The sequence below is a fragment of the Pipra filicauda genome, unplaced genomic scaffold, assembly GCF_003945595.2.
Source record: "Pipra filicauda isolate LSUMZ 115617 unplaced genomic scaffold, ASM394559v2 scaffold111_size4109106_pilon, whole genome shotgun sequence".
In the NCBI taxonomy this organism is placed as follows: domain Eukaryota; kingdom Metazoa; phylum Chordata; class Aves; order Passeriformes; family Pipridae; genus Pipra; species Pipra filicauda.
In genome coordinates, this window is record NW_024103563.1 from 3,968,209 (window position 1) to 3,995,291 (window position 27,083).

Consider the following 27,083-nt stretch of genomic DNA (forward strand, 5'->3'; position numbering starts at 1 on the left):
CCTGGCTCATGCATCCTTGGCTCTGCTATGATGCATGGTTAGAGTGCTTGGCAGCTGAGAAAGGTTTTGTATAGGGCACCATCTAGGACATGAACTACAAAATGACATGACCTGTCATGTGTTTTTTCCTTTACTACACAGCAGCAGTTAAAACTATTAATTAAAATCCTTTCAAGGGATTTAATTCCTGAATGTAGGTGCAAAGCAAAAAAAAAATTCCACCATTGGTGAGATGATGACTTGAAAATTTGTCTATACACAACTGTGGAATTTCTGTTTGATATCTATGTTTGTGTTCTTATGACTGTCTCTGTTTCTGGCTAGTAATTCCAGTGGTAAAGGGGAGCAGCACCAGCATGTGTCCAAAAATATGCCAGCTGTTAAAATTATCTCTGCATCTTGGATAAAACCATTTTTGTTCATCTTCTTTGGGCTTGGAATGAGAGCTGAGGGATGGAGAGGGTATGAAGAAATTATACTTCCTAAGAAGGAGAACAAAAAAGAAATTATTAGTGCTATATAGACATAAAAGAGACTTGATTCAAAAAAGGGAATGATAGGGCATGTTTTATAGCATGGAGTTCAGAGAGGGTGTTTCTTCTCAAGGTTGAAGCAGCTCTGTAACAGCAGCCTTGAAACACAGCAGAGCACACTGGGGATGATGATTGCCCTGGTGATGTATAGTATGGCTCAGCATCACTATCATCCAGACTTACCTTAACAAGGTCAGACAGAGAGCGCACTGACCAGGTTTCAAACAAAAAATGATCTATTCTGGCTCTTTGGCATTCCCTGGAGCCACTCTTACGGGTTGTAATCAAATGGGACATGACGACTGGGGAAGAAAAGTGGACTCACTGGGAGTGACATTCTGCAGTGAAATAAATGTGCCTCTAGAAATGGTCCCCAGCTACTCAGTGAGCCAGACATACATGGTGTCACCACCCTGTGTTTGTCTGTCACCCTTACTCTGCTGACCAGGCATTTGGCTGTTTCTGAGCAGCTCTGGACTACTGTCTGCACTGTCAGCCAGTCTGTGTCTCTTCAGAGCTGCTGTGTGTTCACTCACCTGAGTGGGTGGACCTCGGCTTCACTGTGCCAAAAATCAGTGACACAGTATGCAGAGAGAGCTCATAGGCATGGGAGTTGAGGAGCAGAGGCTGATGGTGGACTTGCTTGCAAATGACCCTGCTTTGGCATTTAATCACTGAGGAACATGTTTTTTCTGGGGATGATGGGGGTTGTTCGTTGGTTGAGGACTTTTTTGTCTTGTTTTTTTTTCCTTGTGGAATTCACTATTTTTTCCTTAGTATAGTAAGTCAGTCTACTGCACAGCTAGTTTCCATAAGGTTTATTTTTGTATTGGTGAATATTTGTGGCTTGATCAGGCTCTTAACAGTTGAATTTAAATCATACTCTCTTCCAAATCAATGCTTCTAGCGCTCATAAAAGACCAAGAGCAAACTAAATGAACAGACAGCTAATCCTGTTTGTGGAAGGCAGTTCCAGTGAGGAATGCATGCAGCAATCCTGCATGGAGCCAGCTCCATGTGGAGGCTGTAAAGCTGTGTTCCTGGTGCTCTCCATCCCACTGAGTCTACGAGCATATTGTCCCAGGCAGACTGTCACATTCCTGCAGGGAGCCTGTTGCTATTCTTACAGCTGAGTGAGTGAGATACCAATGCAAGGCACAGTAGCAGTGTATCTTAACTCTTACTGCTCCACCAGCATCCTCAGAAAGTGAATAATATCCCCTCTGCCTGGCTGGTATGGCTCCAGGAAGTGAGGAAACCACATTGGGTATTCTCCATTAGAAAACAGATTGCCATTTTCCTTTATGGGAATTGTATGAATTAAATTACAGTGCCCATGGAATATCTCTGGAAGCAAAATACACATCTGGTCATATTCTTCTAATACCTTTCTCAGCTTTACAGGAGCAAATGAGAATCTTTTTAATTTACCTTTTATTTTTAATTTTGGAGGACTACATTTTGTTATGATTTCTCTTTAGGTCACTAAGCAAGAAAAGAGTCTCATGAAACCTCTTTACGACAGATACAGAATTATCAAGAAACTTCTTGCAGCTCCATCTTTGATCACAACAATTGTAAGTTGGAAAGAATTCATATCCATTGTAAAAAAAAAACCCATAGAAAATGCCGTGCTTGATTTGTACCTGTATGTCCGTTTGGCAGCAATACAACTACTGATATTTAAAAAATCTGCTCACTGGTTAATACAGGGTGTTGATATTTCAAGTAGAGCAAATGCTCTGTAAAATTCAGCTTCTAGGCATGTCACAGGGTGCAATTTATGGCAGCAGTTTCTGAGGCAGTACTTCAATGGCCTGGGTAAGAGACAAAGCTGGCATTACTTTTTCATCATGGCTAACGCAACACAGAAGGAAAGCTCTCTTTTCATGAAGATCTCTGCTGTCACTGTGTCTTGCTTCTGTAACTTATTGACAATGCTTTTATCAATCATGTAGCATATAAATATTAGTAATACTTTAATAATATATCACTGTAATGTAACAGTACTGGTCGCATGGGCAGTAAAGGTAGTGGCATCTGGCTACTTCAAAGTTAATTAGCGTGTCCATCATAAATACTAATCTAATAGTAATTGGAGCTAGATTGATTTTAAAAATTATTATTGTCTTGTTAGATGAGAGTGGAGCTTCAGATTTCTCTGAAAAATCCCAATATAAAGCTTTGTACACATGCACAGAGGTATTTTATTAGCAAATTTAACTGAAATTCTCCCTTGCGTTACTTTGTAGGAGCTTTGCCCCATGGAAGTTTTATATTTAAGCCTCCGTTTCAATAGCTCAGCTTTTCTTCTGAGGATGGAGGAATGTAAGAAAGACAGCAGTAATCACCTATTTTGGTAGTTAAAGTTTGTAGCTATAAAACTGTGGAATCTCTCCTTACAACCCTTGTTACAGTCAGAATTTCTGGACACAATGCACACAGTAGATGGTATATGAGAGGAGTACAAGTTCCAGCCAGACTGCACTGCTGAAATAAATACAGAATGTTAGTTACATCTTTGCTACATAGAAGGGCTTTAGAGCAAACAGAAATAAATTGCTGGCTGGGGATACTCAGAAGCAGGGCCAACTTCTGTCCTTTATACTCATGATAGACAATACTCAGTTACCCAGTGACCCCACGAGTGCTTTCATGAACAATCTCGATAAAGATTACCAAGATTTATCTGGGTAAAGCTTTCAATGTGTGTAACCTATTGCAAGGAATACATCCAGGAAGTTAGATCCTAATTCTTTTTGTTGTCATCCTATGAACTGTGAGTGTTCCAATTTAAACAATTAATTAAATAATGCCTCACATTTCACAAGCAGGAGGAGGAAGACTCAGATGAAGACCATTCTCAAAGCAGCCATGAGTTGTCATCTGGTCCAATGTCTTGCTTCCCGGTTGAAGAGCACCTGTGTTACTCTCAGGAGGAGAGTGAGCCTGCACACGTCTCACCTCTGGATGAAAAGAAAGTTTACAGGCAAACAGCCTTGTCTATGTCCAATTTACACGAGGCAACAATGTAAGTTCCCACGTTTTTCCCTTGTATTTTTAAAATGTTTCATGTAGACTTTCTAAATGAAACATGAGCCATACCTGTTACACAGGGATATTCTACACCAAAGGAGTGATTCAGTATTTTCTTATGTGAGAGAAGAGGCAGAGCAGATTTGTTGTTTGGGCAGCATACCTGTGGTTTGAGCTATTTATTCAAACAACTTTGTGCCAAGTCCAGGAAGAGCAAGGTAAAGGAAAGTAAGCAGATAAGAGAAATAAAGACAGCGTGGTAGATACGACATAATGGCATCGTAGAGATATGCAGACCTACCTTTAACTGCTGCAAAATTTGTAGCTATCTAACTACTTAGGTTCTTACAAAGCTGTCATAAAACTGGACAATAGTCTGCTCCTCTGTGTGTGTATTGGGACTGACTGTGTGAGTGACATAAAAACGCCAGTGACCTCAGGCATCCAAACAGCAACAGGGGAGCTGCATGAAAGGTCATACAGCAACTGGTCACATGGGAGGCCACTGGATGCATGTAAAATCAATTTATGCCTTGCCTAAGCCTAGTTATTAGTGCCTGACTGCTCTGAAAACTTACCACCACCCTCCATTGCAAAACCAAAATAAAGCCTTCCTTATGATTTGTAGTAGTTAAGAACTTCAGATTGCATGAGACAACAGATCTCAAGATGCCCATATGCTGTTTTCACTCCGTCAAGAAACTTGTTGAGGACTATGCCTTCCAGGAACAGATATGTTCACATAGCTTAGGGGATGGTATCTTTTTCTTGTGTTTTGATTGGGAGTTCTTAGATGCATAAAGGAAGCTAACTAGGCTTTACCAAAATTGAGAATAAATAAAAATTACTTAGATTTCTATGTAAATGAACTCTGTGTGCAATAGTTTGCTCACAAATGCTGGGAAGATATTTCTGTGCATTTTGTTGTTATGCAAAACCCCAATAATTACCAGGTGCAAATGCCATCACAGAGTTCTTTCTCTGCTTAAAAACCTTATTCTCTGAACACTAGCTAAAACATGGCCTCCAAAAACGATGCTTCTGGGAACCACTGGCATTTCCACTGCATCACAGTAATGATTGGTAACAGCTGCAAACATGAGCAGGGCTTGGATGTTGATTTTAATTCAGTTAAAAGAGATGCAAAGCATTTCCTCCTGTGCGATGCTGAGCTGTGTCAACTCCATTAATTCCACAGAGAATTAAGGCCACTAGCAAGACTCAGTTCTGAATGCTTTTCCTCCCATGTTGACCACAGAGTGTCTGCGTTCACTTTACTAGAAGGGTGAGAGTACCAGTAGCAGGGGAGCAGCACAGCCGTGTATCGTGTGAGGGGTGTGGTGGAACGTCTCGGGGCACTGAGCTCAGTGCCTGCCATGGCCCAGCCCAGCAGGCTCTCTGTTACCCCAAGCCACGGCTTTTACACTTCCCAGCATGAGGGGGTCCCATGTTCTTGTCTCTGTCTTACAGGCCCGTTCTGCTTGAACATCTCAGAGAAACAAGAGCTGATAAGAAAAGGCTTCGCAAAGCTCTGAGAGAGTTTGAGGAGCAATTCTACAAACAGACAGGAAGGTAACTCACCAGCTCAGCAAAAGCCCTCTCCTGCTCCCTCTGGGTCCTCTGCAGGGGTGCTTGTTTCTGCCAGGGTGGGCACTCGGGGCTGAGCAGGACAAAGAGGCTGCAGCTGGGGACTGGAAAATACCGTAGAGGTGTCCATCTATCTCCCTGCTTAGTTCCTGCAGGATGTGGTCATCCCTGAGGATGGCTTGGGGCTGGGGATTTTCCAGGTCACACCTGCAATTGGTATAACCCCCATCTCAGCACAGAATCTTCCCTGAGCTGAAGGGAAGCTGCTAAAAGACTCTTTGTGAGGGTGTCAATCTGCAGGAATTACACTTGGCAGTTGGGCCAGTTTTAAAAGGCCAGGTTTTAAAAACAGAAGTCACTGTTTCTTTCAACCATAATTAAATACCAGGTACTTTTCACTCTTTGCTTTTCCTCCTCCATTTAGCAAACCTTTTTCTTGAAAACTGTGGAGGGTATGGGCAGTGGCAACTGGTAACAGTTTTCAAAACACTACAGTTACAAAGTAAGAATCAAGTGATTATGAGAATCAAGTGATTAAGTGATTGTGAGAATCAAGTGATTATGCTTGTACAGCTGTCAAGAAAGAAAATCTTCTGCCATATGAAAATTCATTATTTTAAATAATACTATTTCATTTCTGTCTATTAGAGCTTTTTGGTCCTGTCAAATTATCTTTAGTCGTTTACAGTTAGTAAAAAAAAAAAATCCAATTCTCATTAGTTGTTGCAGAATTAATTTTAAAGACATTTTCTCCTCTTACTCATAAAAGTGATGGCACTGTTATCTGCTTTTCATAGGAGTCCTCAAAAAGAAGATCGGGTGCCAATGGCCGAGGAATACTCCGAATACAAGCACACAAAAGCCAAAATCAGGCTCCTGGAGGTTCTCATCAGTAAGCATGATATTTCCAAAACGATTTGAAGTGAATGCAATGCTGTGATATTGTTCTCTAGCAAAAAAAAAACAAGTAATGAAAAAGATAAAGTAATTTTACAGGTCTTGGTCTGCTGCACAATTACTTGACACACTGAGATTTTTGATGCACTTTACCAATTATAATAGCTGGGATGAGAGAGGACAGCAATATGCAAGAATATTAAGCACAGGTGAGTGGACTATAGTATATATTTTTCCTTTTGAAAAAGCCTTGAAGTGCACTGTGAGAATATTAAGAAATGAAAAGGACACTGAAGTGTTGTAGCTCCTCAGTTTGACCTGCTCTAAAAGTGTGAGGAAATGCTCTCCAGGTTTTTAGTACATCTTAGTACATTATAATGTACTACGTTTGTTTCCAGAATTAACATGCACTAGAATTAACTATTAATGACGGCTCTCAATGTGCTGATTAAAGGAAATGAATTAAAACAAATTAAGGGAAAACTCCAGACATACTCTGGCTTTCAAGACAGAGTTGGCATTCAATTCCAGTAGCTTCAAAAAAAGGTGCATAGAAAAAAACCAGTGCCAGGGAGTAGAGCAAAGTGATGCTGCTTATGCAAAAAAAAAAAGGACAGAACATGATGGCCAAATGGAACTATTGGTTTTTTAGAGATAAGAGAAAAAAATAGAGGTTACTGGGAAGAGAGAGACCAAATGTACCGGCTGCTGTCCTTTTCACTAGTTCACAGGACCTGGCTCACTTCACTAGTTCACAGGACCTGGCTCACAGAACTTAATAAATAGATCAACTAACTACATGCTAATTTTGATTTTTGTACGAAACTTTGCACTTTGTTTTGCCTGATGCTATAACATTCGCTTTTCTGACTACCAAAGCTCGTTTAGACGCATGCACTTTGTAAAATGTTGAAGTACTTCTTGTGTTATAAATTGCCACATATATATATATATTAAAACAGGACTAGATTATTGCATTATGCTAAGATATTTTGGATAGATAAAGTACATGGTATGTAAGTGAGTGTCACAGTTATCTGATGAGGATTGCTAGACTTCTTGTTTACTGAAAATAAGATTATAAAAAGTTATTTTTCCATTGGAATTATGCATATTTCTTAACTTTCAGAGCACCACACTTTGTATTATTAAGGAGAATTTGTCACTCTTTGTGATAGAGCATTGGTGTGAAAAATGGACTGTTAACAGAAGGATTATCAGCAGGTTTTGTATTAGAAATGAAAAGCAGGGGGATTCTGGGAAATACCTAGCCCAGACATAAAGGAGGGAAGAATTAATTAAAGAGAGAAAAAGGGACTTGAGTAAGTTGAATCATGTTTAGTGTTTTGCTTTAACTGTCATTTTGTATTGACCACATAGTATAAGCAATCTGTTTTCTATCTTGGTAAGAAGATTTTGATTTTATAAAGCCTATTATCTACCAACCACGTTTGTACTTATCTTGCGTGTAATGGCATGATTTTGAAGATGGACACATCTTCAAGTAGTTTGGAGGAAAAAATATGAACACTAAAAAAGGAGTTTTTTATTTCGCAGACGGTTGGTTGTTTCAGTGTACTGACTTAATAATTTATAACTTAACTTTTATGAATCAGAAATGGTCTTCATAAATCTGTTTTAATTGAAGTCATCTAGAGCAACAGGAACAGATACAGAGCTATTTGAAGTTTACAAACTACATCTTTGATAAGGGAAAATGATTTAATGATATATGTATACAATTGATATTAAAATGTAATCTATATATTCTATATGATTGTATAATATTTTATACAACAGTACAAATAAAATATTTTTCTATTATATTTATTATGTCGAGACACAGTTTCTGTTTTCAGTTAGCTAATATAAATAACATAAATAACACTGTCAAACAACACATTGGAAGTGCTGACATCTCTAGGCTCTGAAATTCAAATCATGCTGCAATTACAACCTTTCATGCTGTTCAGAGTTATCCCAGTACTTGTTCAGTAGTTAAAATGAATGCATATTTAAACACCATTTATAAGCCGTTATTTTTATTTTGCTAAAGCAGTTTATATAGGATTTTGTTATGTTTGGCAAGAAACAGAAAACAATTTTTGCAGCATCTAGGGATAAATGGTTGCCAGAAAGAAACCCAGGGCTTCTAATCATTTAAAGCATCGGGGCAACAGAAGGGAAAGAGGGAGAGAAGAAATACTAAGAACGCTATTGGAGATTTTGAAGACTCGTGTTTGCTTTTGGTGAGAGCAGCATGTGCATGCTTCCGACAGAAACGTCTGACTATGGACATGGGCAACAGAGGTTGGAAGGCTCCTAAGGAACGAGGGAAGTTTTAACGTCCAACACTGATATTGCAGGTCTTGCAGCTGGGATCTTTCTTTGCGTTTGCGGTAGACAAGCTCATTAGTTGGTGACCGGTAATTTCCGCAACTGTGCCGAGGGACAGATCCACAGGATCGGTGTAAATTACTTCCAAAATAACATCCTGGGCGTGATGGTAAACCATGACACCGTCTTCTTCGTCACAGGTCAGAAATTTATTATCTTTTATATTTAGCTGAGGAAGGCGCTGCTTACAGAACTCATCTCCCGGTGACCCCACGGGGGCGATCACGAGGATGACGTAGTGGTAGGCTGTGTACATGCAGTAGAAGTCTCCAAAGTACAAGTTAGTATTTGGGTTGAAGAGTTTTTCAGCTGCAATCTCATACCTGTATCTTCCATACGGTGAATCTTGTGGCGGCTTCCCAGTGTTAAACTCAGTGTTGCAGCTAAAGAAGATGCCTTCCAGCTTCCCGCTGATCGGAGAGCCATGGCTGCCACTGTTATCCTTAACAGAGGGCTGCATAGCATTCCCATGATGCTCTCTACAAATGAATGACTGGTATTGTTTATTTTGTAACACATGGTAAAGAAAAAGTGGAAAGTTAGGACATCATGCTGTTTGGAAACAGTACTGAAGGGACAAAAAGGAAAACTGTCAAACTGAAAACGAGGTTAGTGTCATGATCTTAGGACCAAGAAAATCAAGTGACATCAGACTTGGGAAGAGCTACAGTAACTCCTGCTCTAGGGGGAAATCTGCTTTTCCAGTCTGGCTTTTCTGTCAGCTCTGTGGATGTTACATGCAGGCAAAAAACAGCACACACAAAAAGCCCCCAAACCACCGATATCTTTAATTAGCTCATTTGTTCAGTCTTCCACTACAATTCTAACAATAAACACATGTTGAGTATTGCAAGTCAGTCACCATATGCTGAATATACTGTTTGTTAATGTGTATTTTTAGCATAGGCAGTATATAGTTCATGTAGAAAACTGCCAATGAAAGTTATTTCTGAAAGATGCTTTTCAGAGAGGTTATGGGAAGGAATGTACTGTCTGCCATAGTCTATTTTCCCCCAAATGATAATTTCCAGTCTAATTTGTCTACTGCTGACTTCAATCAGAGCAGAGCTGGGCACAGAGGCAATTTGGTTAGTTTCCATTTTGGTTGGTATCCAGCTCCTGCAGTCACTAGTCCTAAGGGGAAAAAACTGTAAGAATAACGTTTTGTTTTTTTTTTTTTGCAAGCTGAGCTCAATTTCATTCCAGTGAAAACGTACAATGTACAAGTGAGTTTTTAATCCTCCAAATCTCAAATTGCACTCAGCAGCATGAGGCTGCTAAACTTCGGAGAACACTCCAAACACCTCATCTAATCCTCCTTAGCACCTGAGATGTTTTGTATAGCAGGACATTCCACCTGTCTGGAAGTGCCCCAGTGATAACTTTGACTCTCTCTGCACCTGCAACCATGTGATGCCCGAAAGGGAAATATGCCCTTTTGTAAGTCCTGCAAAACATATCTGCTATGCACCCTTAGAAAATTGCCTTTATGCTCACTGAAGATTATAGATTAAAAATACATGAATCTGTGGGACTGGAGAGTCCTATATCCCCCTCTTGCTTTGCTTTTACTTTTTTTTCTTTTTCTCTTTTCCTTTGCTCCTTTTTTTTTTTTTTTTTTTTTAGGAGAGGGAAAACTAACCAAGAAATACTGTTCTCTCTCTCTGCTTTTGACTTGCAAAAGGTCCGGGTAAAATGGTGCTGCATGGGAGAAGGTTTTACTTGGTTAATATGGGAGGTAGCAATCAAAGCAAAAAAATTCAGTGTATACCTACAGACCAGCTCTAAATCAGCTCAGTAATGTCTCCAACTGTGGGGTTTTTTTCCTTGTTTCTAACTTCTCATCAGCACATTTGACTCTTAAGAGAAGTTCCAACAGTTTTCTGGGGCCATTCAAACACTACTTAGTTATTGTCTCAAGCCATATTTCACAAGACATTGATTGGGTTGGGGGGGTATAATTAGTATTTTATGAAGTTATTACTATGGAGAAAAAAAAACCCCAAAACCTAAAAACTTGAATCAGCTTGGATAATCCCCTGAAACATCTACAACCTGAAAAGTCAGACGGCACTCAGTGGGAGTCAGTTCCATTTCTGCGGCAAGATACTGACATCCAGTGGCCAATTAGGCTAATTATAGGTCGCCCTTTCAGGGGATCTGAGCTGCTTAGTGCTGCTCCCAGGCGAGATAAACAGCAGTGACATGAACACCACTTATGAGCTCACACTGCAGACCCTCCATTTAGGGGCTGCTGCTTTAGCTCCGTGACCAGTTGCTTGTTTGCCAATGCTACCAGAGCTTTTCCAAGCTTGTTTGCTAGTCATGACACCACAGAGGCCACTGGCAGGCATGGTATGACAAGGAATATTCCCTAAAAGGGAGCATGTGGTTGGTTATTAACATAACATGCAGAAGGGTGTTTGGTGGAAGGACCAGCCCTTGTGACCATTTTAGACTATTTCTGACCAAAAAAAGGCAACCATCAGCCAGTTACAGGTGGTGCAGCTTCTCTCTAACCTCATAAAACACAGCTTTTTGTCTCTAACTCACTAACTGAGGGAAAACAAACTCACAGAATCACAGAGTATGCTGAGTTGGAAGGGACCCACAAGGATCATCGAGTCCAACTTGTCTCTATTTGTGTAGAAGCAAGAAAGAACTTAACAGGAGGGAGGGGAAAAGATACAGTGCAATCAGTTGGAGTCACATTTGGCAGAACAAGGCCAAACCCACAGCTTTAAATGCACCTCAGTGGCAATTTTCAACACTAATAAACACAGAGGCAGATGCACTACGATTACATTGCTGAAAACAAAGCGACATAAGAATCGGAACCCCCACAGGCATTTCCCTTCTGTGGTATCTAGTCCAGGATGGCAGCTGAGCTTCACAAGGTCCTCAAAGAGCCTCAGCAATCACAAGTCATTTCCTACCTCCACTGAGTTTTGCAGCTTTGTCGCTATGTGCAATAAAATAATCCTTCCAAAACACAGAAGGGGAAGAGCAAGCCCATGCTCTGGAATATACAATACACTCTTGGAATCAATCAGAGACTCATGACTTCAAAACGGGAATGTTTCCAAGGGTGGTGGAATCTGTTCTTTGAAGCTGGATTGCCTGGAGTAATTTTTTTTCTTCACCAGATTTAAAAAACTTTCCATTCTAGACAGGTACTGGTGTGACACATAGAACAGAATTATGTGGCACAGCAGGAGCCCCATCTCCCAGTGCATCTTAAAGAAGCACAGTCAGTGCTGCCACCCTTCTGACACTGCTTACCTCTCATCCATGTTCTTCTAAGGGTGGAAGGTTACCCTGTGTGGTGGCTGGTCCTGCTCAGTCAGCACATGAGCTTTGACTCCTTCTATCAAAAACTCTGCTTTCCTCTTGTGTGCGAGGGCACACTGGGTTCTCCAGCAGGAATAGGGAACCTACCTCCAGCTATCCCATTTATTCATTCCAGCTGAGGCATGGTGTCTATAACTGTTTAAACATCATCCCCTCTCCCTCTACATATGATCTATAAGTTAACACACAGATTGCAGAGCCCATATTTACCACATTAGGGGATGGAAATGTGATGGTTCTACATGGAGAGCAAATAGTTGAGATGGAACTCTCATACACAGGCAAATGCCTATGCACACAGCTGTACACTCCTACTCTCACTCTTAATTTCTTAGTACAGTAGAAATATTTGGCTACTAAACACTGTTATGATAACAGACACTTTAATCAGGCTGCACACCCTGTGAGTACCCCAGTTTCTGCCACAAAACACAGACTTTTATTGCCTAATGGAAGTGCTGAATTAAGCAAGGTGGAAGAAACGAGCTAGTTATATTTTATTCTTTGCTGCCTTCTGAATGGGCTATAAAGCACACAGACATCCTGCTCTAGCTGTAGCACAGCTGTCTCTATTTACTTATTTTCATTACTCCCTTAATTTTCCAAACGATTTTTGCATATGTTTGCTTTCTTACCTGATATAATCAAAGTATTCTTTGTGCTGATTCCGATAAAAAACAGACAGTTTGAGCATACGGCCTGCAATCACTTCAGCCTTTTCCAATAGCTGTGTTAGGTGAACTTTTGAATAATCTGAAAAGAAAAGACAAACTGCTAGTGCAGGGGACAGGAAAAAACACAACACTCACCAAAATCTACACAGACATGCAGACTTAAAACTGGGAACAGAGTCTTGGTAACATATACATCACATTATGTCCCCAGTTTCCAATGGTGGCAACAAAGAAATGGCAGGAACATGCATGTGTGATTCTCCCCTCTCCTTCCCCCACAAGGACTTTGCAAGCCTCAGGATTTCCTGTGTTAGAGCTGGTTTCTCTGTATTTGGGACCGCAGAGGAGCTGAGAACTGCCCTCTCTGGCTGATGTCAGTTGATTAACACACCAAACCTCAGCACATGCAAAGTCTAAAGTTAGAATTCCGGTTTCCAGGTGTGACCATGAAACTCTCACAGCCTAGGCAGCACTGCTAGATGGCCAACCCCCTCTGGCAGCAGAGCCAGCGCTAATTGCACTCATCCTGTGGAGCGTTTCCTCAGCAATATCACCTGCTGTGCAAAACTCGATGATTTCACTCCACTCGGAGACGACGTAGTCGCCGTCCACCTGCTTGGATGCCGTCTGCACTGCCACGGTGTACTCTGTCCTGGGGCTCAGGAACCAGTGCCCACGCACTGTCATAGGCAAAGGAACGGCTTTGGCCACCAATTTAGTGGGTACATCCTGATGGAAACGAAAGGACAAAACAACACACAAGTCAGCAGCACAACCAAACCAATCCACCACCCTTTCCTTCGTTGCTGTCGCAAATCCCCAACCCCTGGCTCTTCTCTGCAAACCTGAATCACTTCTCAGTTTGTTGGTGGCTGAGGACAGTGGGGTAAGGTGTGTGCTAAGAGACACGGTGATATCTTGCACGTATGAGTTTATTATTCGTTCCACATGACTACAGACTAATACTATTATATATAGCCCAAATATGTAATTCAGACTAGAGCCCTTTGGGTTTAAGTATGCAAACAAAGACATGCTACTGAGCACGAGGGTATCTTAATTTAGGAGCTTCTTGTGCTTTCATTTCCATTGTTTTCTTTCAGTCAGTGTAATCAAACAAAATTCCTGCATCAATCAGTCCACCTACTCTGCTGTTGGTATCTTCCAAACCAAACTTCAACAGAGAAAATTAAACATGTTGAAGAGTAACTATGTCAAGTGTACATATATCAAAATATCCTTATGTACAGGAATGGCCAGAACAAGTCAAACAGAGAGCTTGTGCCTGTCATTGAGCCTCTTGCTTCCCACCCCACCACTGTTTCAGATCCTCTGTTTTGCTCTTCCAGTGTATCACAGCACCATGGTGCAACAAAGGAGAATAACTGCTTGTTGTAGTTGAAATACTTAATTTCTACAGTACCAAAGACTGCAGTACAGAACAGCAAGGGAAAGAAAGAGTTGAAGAAGTGGACAGTTTATGCTACAGCTGTGGGTGAAAGGGTTCATGATGCAGTTGATTCTCTGCACCGTGTAGCTGAGGAGCTGTGATAGAATGAGAGGTATCTATTACTGAATATTTATCAGTAATAACAGAAGAGTAAGATGGCTGCCCTGTGAGAAGTGAGCATTTTAAATAAAATCCATAACTGTCCATCTATAAATACTAGTCCATACACATCTACGTACAAATACTAGCATAACAGTCCCTTAGGGAAAAAAGGAATTAGAAAAGAGATATTTTCTGTTCGTGATCTGTAAGCAAGACCTGAATTTGTTTTTCCTTTTTGTCTTCTATTACAGAAAAATATATTTTTCCTATTGTTTTCCCATCAGCAAAAGGTATTCTTCAGTTTCTGTATTAAGAAAATGTAAAATTAGCAGCTTGTGATAGTGGAAGAAGTTAACTGTGAGTGAGTGATAATCAAGGGTAATATTTTCTTGTCATGATTTCTTTTTTGATTATTCTCATTTAAATAAAATAACAGTTGGGAGAAAACTTTATCTGTAAAAGGAGACAGTTCTGCACTCTACAATAAATAATATATAAAGGATGGAAAAAAATTACAAGGGAAAAATAAAAAGAAACCCCAAATGACATTTAAAGCTACCCCCCTGAAACTATATTGCAGAGGCATCCCGCTGGACTGAATTTGCTACTGCTAATGTAGTCGGCAGATGCTACAGTCAACATCATTAGTCTTCCTGTCATCTTTTTTTTGGTTACGGTAAAAACAGCTTCCACCTGGGTCAGATCTCTGTGATCACACCCCAGTCAGTGGTGGTTTTTGCCCCCATTATTTTTGTCAGTTTTCATGTAACATTAAAAGCCTTGTTGCTCCCAGGTGTCAAAGCCTTACCTTCCTGCTGTGCATTGGGAACCTCTTCTAACTGTACCAAAAAGGGGGCAGACTACCTAAAAAAAAGGGGAAAAAAAGAAAAAAAAGGGGCAGACTACCACATTAAAATGAGGGATTTATCTCTTGCACAGCTGGGGAGGAGGGGCAGATGTGATGCTTTTCAGAACTCTCTGTTGTTCTTTTTCTAAGCAAACACCGTATTTTTTTTTTAAGGCCACTATACTGGCCTTTAATGTTCACATTGAAATTCCTCTGGGGATTCTCCATTTGTTCCTTTCATCTCCCTCCTGCTCAGCCCTCTTTCCTGGCTGAGCCACCAAAGAAGTGCAAAGCAGGTGCTGTGCCAGCTAAAGGACAGGCAGGATTCTGGAGTGGCAGATGGGAGCTCCAGCACCCGCACCCACCAGGCAACTCTAAAGGTACCGAGATGGCCATAATTTCTAAGAAGCTCTGAGTAACTAAGCAGTGAGGTATGTGAGTCACACTGCCTCTCTCCATTTTAGAATAGAGGCAGCTTTCAGTTTCCAGCTTTCTCCTGTTATGTTTTCCTTCCTTCGGCCAGGTCTGCTTGTAGAACACGTTGTGGGAGCTCAGCACACCCAGGTTCTAAGCCTGGTTTTGCTAAATATTTGAGCCTTTTTCCTATTACATAGAATAATCACATTTCCATATCTTAAAAAAGAGAGGAGGCATGCAAATTGCAATTTAAGAAAAGACAAAGTCTTATTACAATTCTAGCCTTGCATACTATTACCAACAGAAACCTCCTCCTTCGCAGATATGATGACAATAGTTGTAAATAATAAAATTATAGGCTCCCTAAGTATGCTGAATATACTTTATATTTGCCAACAGAAAAAGTATTGAAAGGATGAACCATTCATGGATGCTCTCCTGGGTACACAAACAAACAAAAAGCTGCCTTTGCTGAGGTATAGCATCTATCAGGTTAAGTCTACATCCCAAGCCACTTACTCAAGTCAGAAATAAGCTGGTCCTCTGGGCTAATCATCTGTGAGAGAGACAGGCACTTGCAGACAGTGATTTACCCTACCTGTAAAGCTAAGTAATGATGGGTATTTTCCCCCTGAAGATGCCATCTCCTTGCACAGCCTGACTGCTGGATGACTCCTAAGAGTAAGCCTCAATGCTGTTTTTCACAACTAAGCAGTAGTGCTCACTCTTTTCTGTCTAAAAAGCTCTGCTAGGAGAAGGGGCAGAGGTATCTCTCACCCTCATACAAAAACTTTGTTAGCAAGTCAAGGGATGGGTGGGGACTTATTTCCCTGTGGGTTCTGTGAGGATTCAGCCCCAGTGCTGCAGCTGCCAGGGATCAGCTCCCTGCCCTGAAGCTGAGCTGCAGCTGGGAAGTACAGCCAATCTTAGAGTGAGGAAGGATGCTTGTCTCTAACCTCACTTGGGTGACACATTTTGAATTCAAGCATTTTAGTTTATAAACAAAAGTTCATTCTAGAAGGTGTGTTAAAAATTCCTTAGTACTAAAGATGCATGAAAGCAAACATGTAAGTGCTCTGGCACAGAGCTGTTGGAGTATCCACTCTGTGCCCTTCTCTTGCCCACCCTGTCTGCTCTCTCTATTTCTGTCAGTCAGGCCTGGGAATAAAACAACCAAAAAAATCAAGCAAAAAATTCTCTACCAAATCACTGACACAATTAGTAGCAAGAAATTTTAAGTACATTCTGACAAGACACCCAACTTATTCATCATTTGAATTGGTAGACTTTAGTCTCCTGTTCTCACAAATCCAATTACCTATCTATTTTGACTAAACATTTCTTCACAGTAAAAAGCTAGGGAATTGCTGAGAAATACAAAATAAATCTAACAGCCTATCTTTATTATGATACCAATATCCTTTTTTCCTCCCTCCATTTTAACTCCAGTCTTATCACTGTGATAAAGATTCTGAAGTGCATATAGTGCTTGCTCTACTATAAAATACATGTTACAACTTTACACTGGTTGGCACATGAATGAAAAAATATGTAAAATAATAAAATGAAAGAAATCAAAAAGAATCCATCCTAGTAAGCATTTATATTAGAAGGTATATTTATTCCTGCAGTGTAAAATGGGAATTCAAACTCAAAGGTTGTCAGTTCAAAAGTAGTAAGAAAAAACCAAACATAGCCCTGCTTTATTTGCTATTAAAATTAAAAATGGGGCATAATAAATGCTTATTATAACATTAAGTTCAATAGTGCTTCATACACTTGTTCCTAGCAGCTGCAACATCCTGACCAAACATGTTAAACTCTCGGTTTCAAGCAGTAGTAAGTGATGTTTCATTACACTTAATGCATATATTACTTCCAACTGCAATAAAAAAAAAGTCAAATAAGGAGATGTGAAAATTATACACCTGCTATTAACAGAAATCACATGAAAAATACTCTCACAATAAAAAGCCTCAGAGAAATTGGTGGAAATATTTTCTGGTTATTCCTCTGGCTTAGAAACCAATAGTAATTTAGGTATTGATAGAATTACAGCCCTAATATTTGCCTGGACAGTTATTTGTGCCTTAGCATACCTTATCTTTTAGAGATATTGCCAACATTATTTTTAAATTTGCAGATGATTGTGTTGTTTAATGTTCTATCTCATTCCATGTTTCTCTAGACACCCTAGCATTTCAACTGTTCTGAGGTCAAAGCAAATTTTGCTGGATTTAATAAGTACAGATTTTGCAATGCCTTCAACATGTCCCTGCATCAGTGGCTGGAGGAAAGAGGCCAGATGAATATTCAGGTCACAGTGCTGAATACTGCAAACTAAAATTGCTGGAAGCCTTCCTAGAAGTGCTTTAGAATTCGTGACTCTTCTGTGGAAATGACATGTGTTGCTCTCAGGAGTCTGTCACTGAACAAGGACAGGCAGAGAATACATACACTGTTTAAATAATCATACAGAACTAGTCAGGAGTAAAAATGTCTGCCTTGCAATACATTGTACAGGTTCCAAAACTGTTTTCAAATGAAACAGAAAAGGTAACGTTCAGTTCTCTGTGAAATAAATGTATTTTTGTGTACACAGACATAGACTAGAGACAGAGAAGGGATTTCAGGTGAAAAAACAGTCCATCAGATTAATCAAAACCCACCTTTTCTGGATGTCCAGTGCCTGTGTCCTATGGCCTGGCTTTGAAAGGTTAATACAACACTGAGATTCAACTGTTTAAAATAAAGTGTTTCCACCTTGATTTTTGAATGAAAATTACCTTGTGTTTGAATTTGTTGGAATTCTTGTTTTCTTTCTTATTGAGATCGATGAAGTAATGAGTAATGCGGTCCTTGGATTTAGAATCCATGTCCCAAGAAATCTTGAAGGAATCACACGTGATGTTACTTATTTTGATGTTGTGTGGGACTGGAAGCTCCTCCATCTCTGCAATCCCACTATCTTGTGATTTATTCCCTGCACAGAAAACAAGCATGATTTGTTCAGTTCGGAACCTATTTGGTAACTGTTTTGTGTGTTCCAGTACATCACAGCTCTGAGCAGCCTTCACAAAGGCTCGTAGGTGCTACTCAGCAGCAACTAGTAGGTACAGTTATGCAAGGCTTGATGTCAGGGATGGAAAACATTGGAAAGGGATGAAATTTCTCAGGTGAATAAGCACTAATAAGGTGTGAACTGGCTGCCTAGGCTGGCTGGCATCACAACTATGTGCATTTGCAGGCTGAGAATACAAAATATCTGAAGCTACAATGTTTAGTTAAGATGCCAGCAACGTCATCCCTATCTGTTAGTGAAACAAACACATCAAAATCATCATCCCGAACCATTTTTCAGGCACAAAGCAAACCCAATGTCTTCAAGGTTTAGAGATGGTGTATGTATGTGCACATACGTATGCACATATATAAAACACCGATACTTTTGAAATGAAACAATTAACATTAATCGATTTATTGAGCCACAGCAAAAGGGACATACAGAAAAACTTCATTTTCTGGTCTTTATTCTTTCCATTTGCCCAGCTGAGACCCTGCAGTTTTCTTGGGAAGTTTTTTCTAATTTCTAAGTGCATATGGTAGATGAACAAATGACCATTGACCCCAAAAGCATCACAGGTTCTAAATTTAGGTCTTCCCTTAGTTCCCAAGGCAACCTTATAGTTCAGCAGTCTGTGAACATTTAAACTCAGAAACATTAGGTGTTCTTGCACTTACATAAGACCAAGTCAAAAGTGAACAAGCAAAAAAAAAAAAAAAGGCAGAAATATGAAAAAATTACTGGGTTAAAAGGAAAAAATCTAGATGATGATGTAAGAGAATTAGTAAAAAAACAGAAAAAAAAAATCAAGCATAGGTAAGAACAAATAGAAATAAAGGAGAAAAACCCAAGACTAATGTGTGTGTAAGAAAGAGGGGAAAGCTCCCAAATTCTGGCCAGATGAGGAAGATGGGAAGCTCATGTGGAGATGTGAGGCACACATTGTCAGAATTATTCATAGTCACATTTAATTATAGAAGAAGATAGTATTTATAGTTCCTTCATAACTGGTAAAAAAGCTGACAAAAACCTGAACTCAGAAGGTGTTTGGTCAGTAATAAAAATAAAAAATCTGATTTGGAAAACATTAGGAACATGTCAACCTCTCAACGTACGCTGTCAAAGAATTATTCCAACACCTCAATGCAGGAATATTAAGGTTGGCCTGATTGTTCAAAATTCTCCTCATAGATACGTGAAATTCAATCACAGAGCCTGCAAAATTCACAGATCTCCAGCTAGTATTCTGAATAATGTAATTTTACTGATAATTTCAAGAACTAATAAAACCACTTTTCTATTTTTGTTACATTTTAAGCATTTACATCCAACAGGTTGTCTATTCTTCGAACATCCTATTGTTGTGGGTTTTTTTCCTTTTTCACCTAATACCTCAGTCAGATAGTGCAAGGCCTTGCTCAAGATGCCCCCCTATTTGTGCCATACACAATGACATTTTCAACAGCTGCACTGGCTGCAACACACTCGGAAATACCAGTCATTACTGAAAGCTTTCTCTTCACAGGAAAGACGTGGTAAGTGCTTTTCCCAACATGAGGTTTCAGAAAGCCAGCAGGAAGAAAATGGCACTGCTTTCTTTTGTAAGCAATTTGTATTGGAAAAGTGACTGAAAGCTCTGTCAGGGATGCTGAAAAGGTCACATGTGATTGCTCTTCCAAGAGTGAGGCTCTGTAGTCAGTTTTTGAGGTTCTCAGACCAGGAGAGCTGGACAGACTCAGATCCCAGCACACTGAAAAATGAATAAAGACCTGAACAGACATGCAATGAGGAAATTCAAGCCATGTATGTCCACAAGACATTAATGTGCAACTTAAAGTGAGCTTCTACACCCAATACCGAGGGCCTTGGCCATGGTACAAACAGCCAAGGTGGTTTAAGCTTCAGGAGACGTGCAAAGCAGCAATGACCACTGCCAAAAAGTATCACAGATGAAAAAAGGTTTTGGAGAACACCAATGGCAAAGAGCAAAATTGCTTCTGTAAATAGGTATTGCTTTCTGTACTTGGAATTAATCTCTGCATCTTTGAATGTCTGCACTCCCAAGGCTTTTAATTTATAAATTAAGTAAATGTCTGGAAGAAAATCTCCAGGTAGTTTTTAGCAATAATGTAAGTCTGAGAAAAAGAAACCAGTTCCATTACTAAGTGCTAAACTGTCCCTTTTTTGTGATGGAACAAAATCCAAAGTAAACACTTCCCTGAAATCTTTAAAGCTCTTCAAAAGCTGAAAAAAAAATCATTTTACAGATTTTGAAATACAAACAGAATATGAAATGAGAAAGTAAAATACCTCACAATGATCACCATCCTCCCATTTCCCTTCCATTTAGAATATCTGTGACATTTGTAATGCATGTATAGATTTTGGTACATATTTGTTTAGCCCTGAATGTCAAAATCCATTGAGTTGACAGGCAGGGAAGCTGATAATGACACATACAGTATTAATAAGGAGGACACTGATTCAATATATTGGTAAATGGTGAGGCTTGAATAGTAATTGATGTACCATTGCACAGGAATGAGTTAAAAAAGGACAGAGCATGAAAAACTCTTGCTCTCTTAGTTCTGACAGGTCCTGGGAACCAAACACGCCAGTGACCAGCCAGGGAACCCAGGCGGCATTCAGACCACCAAGAATTTCTGAAGAAGCATTCTGTTCTAAAGCATCTAACTCACAGTCTAAAGTTCTAACTCACAGTCTGGGTCCTGCAAAAACTACTGCTTTTCAATGTTAGGAACATGTTCTGTCCTAAGATGTACTGGAATATGACATAAAACTTTTAAGAATTTATCAATATTAGAAAAGCTTTACAACTACTGCAATATACAATTATCTGTTATATGAAAAATGAGCAACAATGGGCAGAATTTTCAATAGCGGAAAGATAACTTGTATCTAAATTTGGAAGTCAGGTGTTTGAGAAAATACTACTGTCTGCTGATAAAGTGGGGGTTCAAATGGGGTGTGATAATATTGTCAACAAAACCAAGTAAAAATGCTGTCTCCTAAGAAGGCTGCTTAGAATTTACCTGCTAGTTAAAACCGGAGACCTCAGGTGTGTGCAAAGTGAAATGTAAGTGTCATGGAGCTCAACAACTGACTACAAATGTAACATATGGTACCTTGCCTTTTTTCTACTTGTACTTTGGTGAATATTTTGAATTGGTTTTCATGCTGGAAAGCACATCCACTTCAAGGGTCAGTTTAAAGATTAGATCAACATCAGGAAATAGGATGTCTACTAAAAGCAGAAACAGCAGCTGAACTTACTCAAACCCAGCACATACTTGCCCTAAAGCACTCCAAAACACCATCTGAAAGGGAGTTACTGCTGTTCTGGATGTGAAAATAGGTGGAGAAGGCCTTAGAACTGGCTGCTTTCATGTTAGTCACTCAGCACTTCACTGAGGCTAAATTGATCTTTCTTTGAGGAAGCATCACAGTGCAGAAAAAAAAATTGAGAGTAGCATAGGAAATGTTGCTCTGAACAGCTTCATATCAAATTAAAATAGATCAGCTTCCTGTTAAAATGGCTACTTCATTTTGCACATTCGTGTGGCTTCAGCACTGGAAGCCACTGTGGGAGCAGAAAAATGCTGCTTTCAGGTCTCTTTTGGGCAGGAACATATAGAAGAGCTAATAGTCAAATAAATCTGATCTGCCCTGCCAAAAAAACCCAAGGAATGTCATCCCTGTGCGCTGCAGGAACAGTTTTAACAAAAACCCAGCAAAAAGGCCCAGTCATTTTTGACCCATATAACAACAAGTCAAAGAGCACTCATGTGCTCACAGGTCACGCTGGAAGCACAAGACTTTAAACTTCTTCAAAGCCAAAGAATAAATACAACACGCCGGCCTTACCAAGATCAGCTGGAGAACTGCAAGATGAATGTTTTATGCTCACAGGCTTATCTCTCTCTGCCATATCCAGAGTTTAATTTCAAGTTAAATTGTCTAATCAATTTTAAAGCAGTTACAACACTTCTGCAGCTGAGCCAAAATGCTGGCAAATGGGTAACAAACCAATTTTATTTATATGCACATAGACACACTTAATTTAGTACCCTCATTATATCTTCTACTTACATAAATTATCTCTGAATGGGAAAAAAAAGGCAGAAAATTCTCATTGAGCATTCGTGGCTTTCATCTGTCACCACTGGAAACAAATGATAAGACTTGGAAATTGGTAAGTCCACACCAAAAATGTCTGGAAAATTATTTTTTTTTTTTTTAATTTGCCTCGTCACTCAAAAGAAATGGAACCATGACATCTATAGCAGTGGAAGGATGGTCAAAAAGAACCTTAACACAACCTCTCATTGCTGGATACCAAGCATTGACAATCACCAATTTTTTATTATTCTACAATTCTTGACCATATTTTTTCCTTAGTTCTAAAAATGCAGAACATCACAGCAGGGCAAGGGAGTATGTGCCTACTGGTTTTTCATTTCACAGACAAACTGATTATGTTATCCACAAAAGAAATCCTGAAAGGGCTGATTTGTAATCCACCCCCTAAGCATACTTTCAGCTCACAGAAGTGAGTTTTATAAAACTAGACCGATAAAATAATACATTTCTGGGTTCCTGTGACCTTGCTTATGGAAGTTTTGACTCTGATATTACCTTGGCAAATACATTCCTGCTATTAAGCACCAACAATGGAAGCAGTATGCTCTCCATGTAATGAAGATAAAGACTCCCTACACACACATTTGTATTCCCCACAGTTTGAATGTAATTCATTGTTTAGAAACATTAAAAAGACAGGTTCAGCTCGAAGGCTCTGCACCAGACACGCTGCAGTAGAATTTCAAAGTATTCAGAACTCATGGATTTGCATTCAGCAAACCAGTTCCCACCCTCTTTGCCGTAATTCCTTCCATAACACTGCTATGCCACCTTTCACAGCGTTAACTGTGGAGCTTGCTGCACTACGAGAGTATGGAAAATCATCCAGCAATCAAGAACCAAATCCTCAGAAAACAGAACTTGCAAAGCACTGCTTACAATGACATCCATTGACAGGGAAAAAACCCTCAGATATTGCTTGTACTCAGTGTGAAGTAAACTCGTTAAATTCTCATTCAACTGCGATGATGCCCTTCAAAGCTGAAGAAATTAAAAGAAGGCAGGGCCAGGTGAAATCCTTTTCTCCACTGGAGCCATGAAAGCATCCCTTCAGTAACCATGGATGACAAAATAGAGTTGTAAAATATTACTGTTTAACTGCAATTTAGACTTACATACTAGGAGGAATGATCAGCAAAGTAATTTGGAAAGCTTCTCAGATTGCTATCTTCCCTTCATGGGATTTAGAATCAACCAATTCCGCTATTTATCCAATATCTGGACAAAAATTATGCATTCATTTTACACTGAAAAAATGTAAATATCTAAACACATTTTGGAATAAAGGTGTGTGTGTGGGGGGGGTGTCTGAACTATCCCTCAACCAAATTCAGAGCTGTGCTAAGTATTGGTGGAAAGTTCCACATCCCTGAAGTGAAGTAAATGTGCTTTATATCACAGAGCCCAAACATGTCAGGAGAACAACCAACAGAAAAGAGAAAAAAAGAGATAAAATGGTTTTTCCTTGCACTACTTTAAAATCTCTTGTCAGATGTGTTTCCTGCTAAGGCTTTGTCCTTCTGTCCCTCAAGATGCAAATTACATCAGCTTAATGAAGTGTAACTTACGGTTTTATTTAAACCTATTATGAACCCTCCTCAAGATGTATAAAATAGATTTCCCTCTTTTGGCGTCACCCTGGAAAATCTCCAGTTGTATGGACAAAGACAAATCATCTAGTTCTAAGTTTCTTTGCACTAAGGGATAAATCTTCAGTGCCTTTAGAGCCATGTTGTGGGAAACATGGACTTGTGATGCTTTTGGAGCAGACATTCAGAAATCACTATTATGCTGCCAACACCATTGCCAAGGATCTTTGAAAACACGTTCCCAAAGGATTTGTAAAAAAACATTGAGGCATTTTGGGCTGTCAGTTTGTACTTTGTGAATCTCAAGCTTGTCCTTGCATTTGAAATGATTGCTATTAAGAAGTTTCTTTATCTGAGGATGAAAGTCCTTGCTTTCAATATGGTCTAGACTTAAAACAAAACACAGCACAAACAGTGGAAGGCTTGTTAGTGATGGCTATTTCCAGTTACAACCCTGTCTTTCCCAGCTGGAAGTTACACTGAAACATCCCAAGAGCTCAGTAGTCTGGCTACCACACTCTCAGCTGAGGGGCTGACAGCTAAGTACTTGGGGACAGCAGTTTCCTTAACTTGGATTTCACAGTGATATGCAAAAACCTCAGTTTAATTTGCCAGAGGACAAACATGCAATCAGAGATTTTAAATAAACATAATGTTAAAAGTCATGGAATCTAATGTTTCCCAAAGAATTTAATTGAAAATACAGAAATGTCACTACTCGTTATAGTCAAGGCACTCATTTAAGGCTCAATTAGAACTTGGTAGATGAACAGCAAAGTACATAATGGGTCCTGCTCAAATGCTGACTGAAGGCTGGCTCTCCTCTGAATTTACCTCTAGCAGCGACAAAGGAGAAAGCAGTTCAAGACACTTGCAAAAAATGAGATCTTTTGATGCTTATATGATGAAAAAGGGCTTTGTGATGGGAAAAAGAGTGATGGAAAGCTAGGTGATACAAAATATATATTTTAGGGGAACTACATAGACAATAAAGAAAGGTAAGCGTGTGTAACATTCCAAGCTTCCAAAGAACCTCCACCTCTAACACTGACCTGTATCCCAGGATCAAAAGTTTGCTACAAAAAAGAAAGCTCAGATTCAGTGGTAATTGCTCCATTCATCCAAACTGTGTGTCTGTGCTAAAGCACCTCAGAGCAGCCTCTAGGTTGCTGCAATCTTTTATGGCAGGTAAGACATCCCGAAGCTGCAGAACAAACTGGGGAAGACAAATGTACAGGGAAATCCTGGTGATGTCCCACAGACAGCAACTGGGAGGCAAGTCGGTGGAACTGTTGTCATGCCACTTCTGTGTCACCACAGTATTCTCCTACACTGATTTCATTTCATGTGGTTCACACAGTTTGGTTCAATCCTCTGGCTGCTGTCACGCACAAGAGAGTGCACTAAGTGCAGCTGTGTCTCTAGGAACACACACAAGATATTAAGCTCTGCAGGTACTTCTGTGAGGCATCAGCTCCATGAAAACCCAGGAATTTGATAAGGGAAATGTGGCTCAGGTTCGTGAGCCAGAAATAACCAAGGCAAGACTGTACCCACGCAGCACAAAATTAAAAGCTCACACTGGATCCTTAATGCATTCTGGGAAGAGATCTGAAAATGTGGATTTGCGTTTTTGAGACCCCAAAAGATCAGATTTACATCATACGCAGATACTAACAGCACATGTAAAAGACACATTAAAGCCAAACAAAATTTTATAATATAAATCACATTTTTAAAAAAAAAAATCACCTTGTTCAGATCTCAAAATACATGTAGTAGGGAAATTGGAAAATGTTTTTCTCAAGTTAATATTTTCAATACCAGGAGAGACATAAGCTATGATCTTTTGAAGTAGAAATGTTTGATGAGAGGGGATCAACTTCATAAGAGCACATAGTAGCATGACATAAGAAATCCTCTTACTGGATATGGATACTAACAACTAAGAACAACTCCTTTACGAATAGTAACTCTCTTAAAAAGAACAGAAACAGCCTTACACCTTCTCAAACAGGAGAATTTCTACCTTTCCGTGTCTTGATAATTCAGCTGAGAGGTTGTATATCAGATCGATAGAGGTAAAATATTATGTTTGTTGCTATAGAAATCAGATATAGACTGACAATACTTGAGTGCTGTAATTGAGACTGAATTCTCCAACTTACTGAGAAAGTATTTCATTTCCTCAAAAATTCAATAGGAGGGAGAAAACTTTGTTCTGTATAACCATCAAAAGTGACAGGGAAGTGCCAGGAGATTACATATTAGCTGCATATTTGAAATTTAACTAAGCAAAAATGCAATATCATATTTTTCTCCTGAGCTCTGAAATGAAAGGGTTCCTGTCCAACTGCTAGCTAATTAAAATTGTTTTACAGAGTCAGGACAATATGTCCCTACCAAGCAAGTAATTAACCTGAATACCAAGAATTTCAATGTTCACTGCAACACCTTGCTCAAGAGAGACAATGAAATACAAAGACAACATTCAAAAAATTATCAAATCAAGGCTGTTGTTCGTTAGGCCATGTAAGTGGCACTTCTCTAGGACAGCTATTTTATTTCCAGGTCCAACTTGCTACCCATAACCACAGAAGGAACATTTATGTTTTATTTGTGCTTCTTTTCATGTATAAAAAAATGAGTGAGGAGTCTCAGGCTCTTTAATCTCAGACTCTTAAATGTTTCTCTCTCCTCTCCCCCAGAATCCTGGTAAACTACCTACCAGTATAGATTTTCATATTTATATAAGCGTATTTAAGAATATTTTCTAAGCAAGTATCCTTTTAAAACCAATTCCTAAATTAGATAAAGAGGGAATGCCTGACTCTAGAAATCCTGTTAGAGGGATAAACCCCTCTAAATCTTTTCCTTATTTGCTCTCCTGATCTGATACTACTGTTGTGCATTTTCTAGTAAGAAATGTGCACTTTGTCCAAATTTTTAAAAAAATAGTTTCAGAAATAAACATTACT

General features: G+C 39.5%; 2 protein-coding genes across 6 annotated transcripts in view; one reads left to right on the forward strand and one right to left on the reverse strand.

Annotated features, from left to right (window-relative positions):
- Nucleotides 1–7,883, forward strand: part of FAM13C (family with sequence similarity 13 member C) — a 52,585-nt gene extending 44,702 nt beyond the window's left edge. For all 3 annotated transcript variants that reach the window (XM_039382814.1, XM_027745957.2, XM_027745958.2), the window contains 4 exons: nucleotides 2,015–2,110; nucleotides 3,365–3,564; nucleotides 5,040–5,141; nucleotides 5,954–7,883. In XM_039382814.1, the coding sequence (XP_039238748.1) occupies nucleotides 2,015–2,110; nucleotides 3,365–3,564; nucleotides 5,040–5,141; nucleotides 5,954–6,077 (522 nt within the window). In that variant the 3' untranslated portion in view covers nucleotides 6,078–7,883. The remainder of the gene's footprint in view (nucleotides 1–2,014; nucleotides 2,111–3,364; nucleotides 3,565–5,039; nucleotides 5,142–5,953) is intronic.
- The window catches only part of PHYHIPL (phytanoyl-CoA 2-hydroxylase interacting protein like), a 58,130-nt gene continuing 38,626 nt past the window's right edge, over nucleotides 7,580–27,083 (reverse strand). For all 3 annotated transcript variants that reach the window (XM_027745965.2, XM_027745962.2, XM_027745963.2), the window contains exons 2-5: nucleotides 18,078–18,274; nucleotides 13,030–13,204; nucleotides 12,437–12,554; nucleotides 7,580–8,929 (exon numbers count right to left, since the gene is read on the reverse strand). In XM_027745965.2, coding sequence (XP_027601766.1) covers nucleotides 8,395–8,929; nucleotides 12,437–12,554; nucleotides 13,030–13,204; nucleotides 18,078–18,242 — 993 coding nt within the window. In that variant the 5' untranslated portion in view covers nucleotides 18,243–18,274 and the 3' untranslated portion in view covers nucleotides 7,580–8,394. The remainder of the gene's footprint in view (nucleotides 8,930–12,436; nucleotides 12,555–13,029; nucleotides 13,205–18,077; nucleotides 18,275–27,083) is intronic.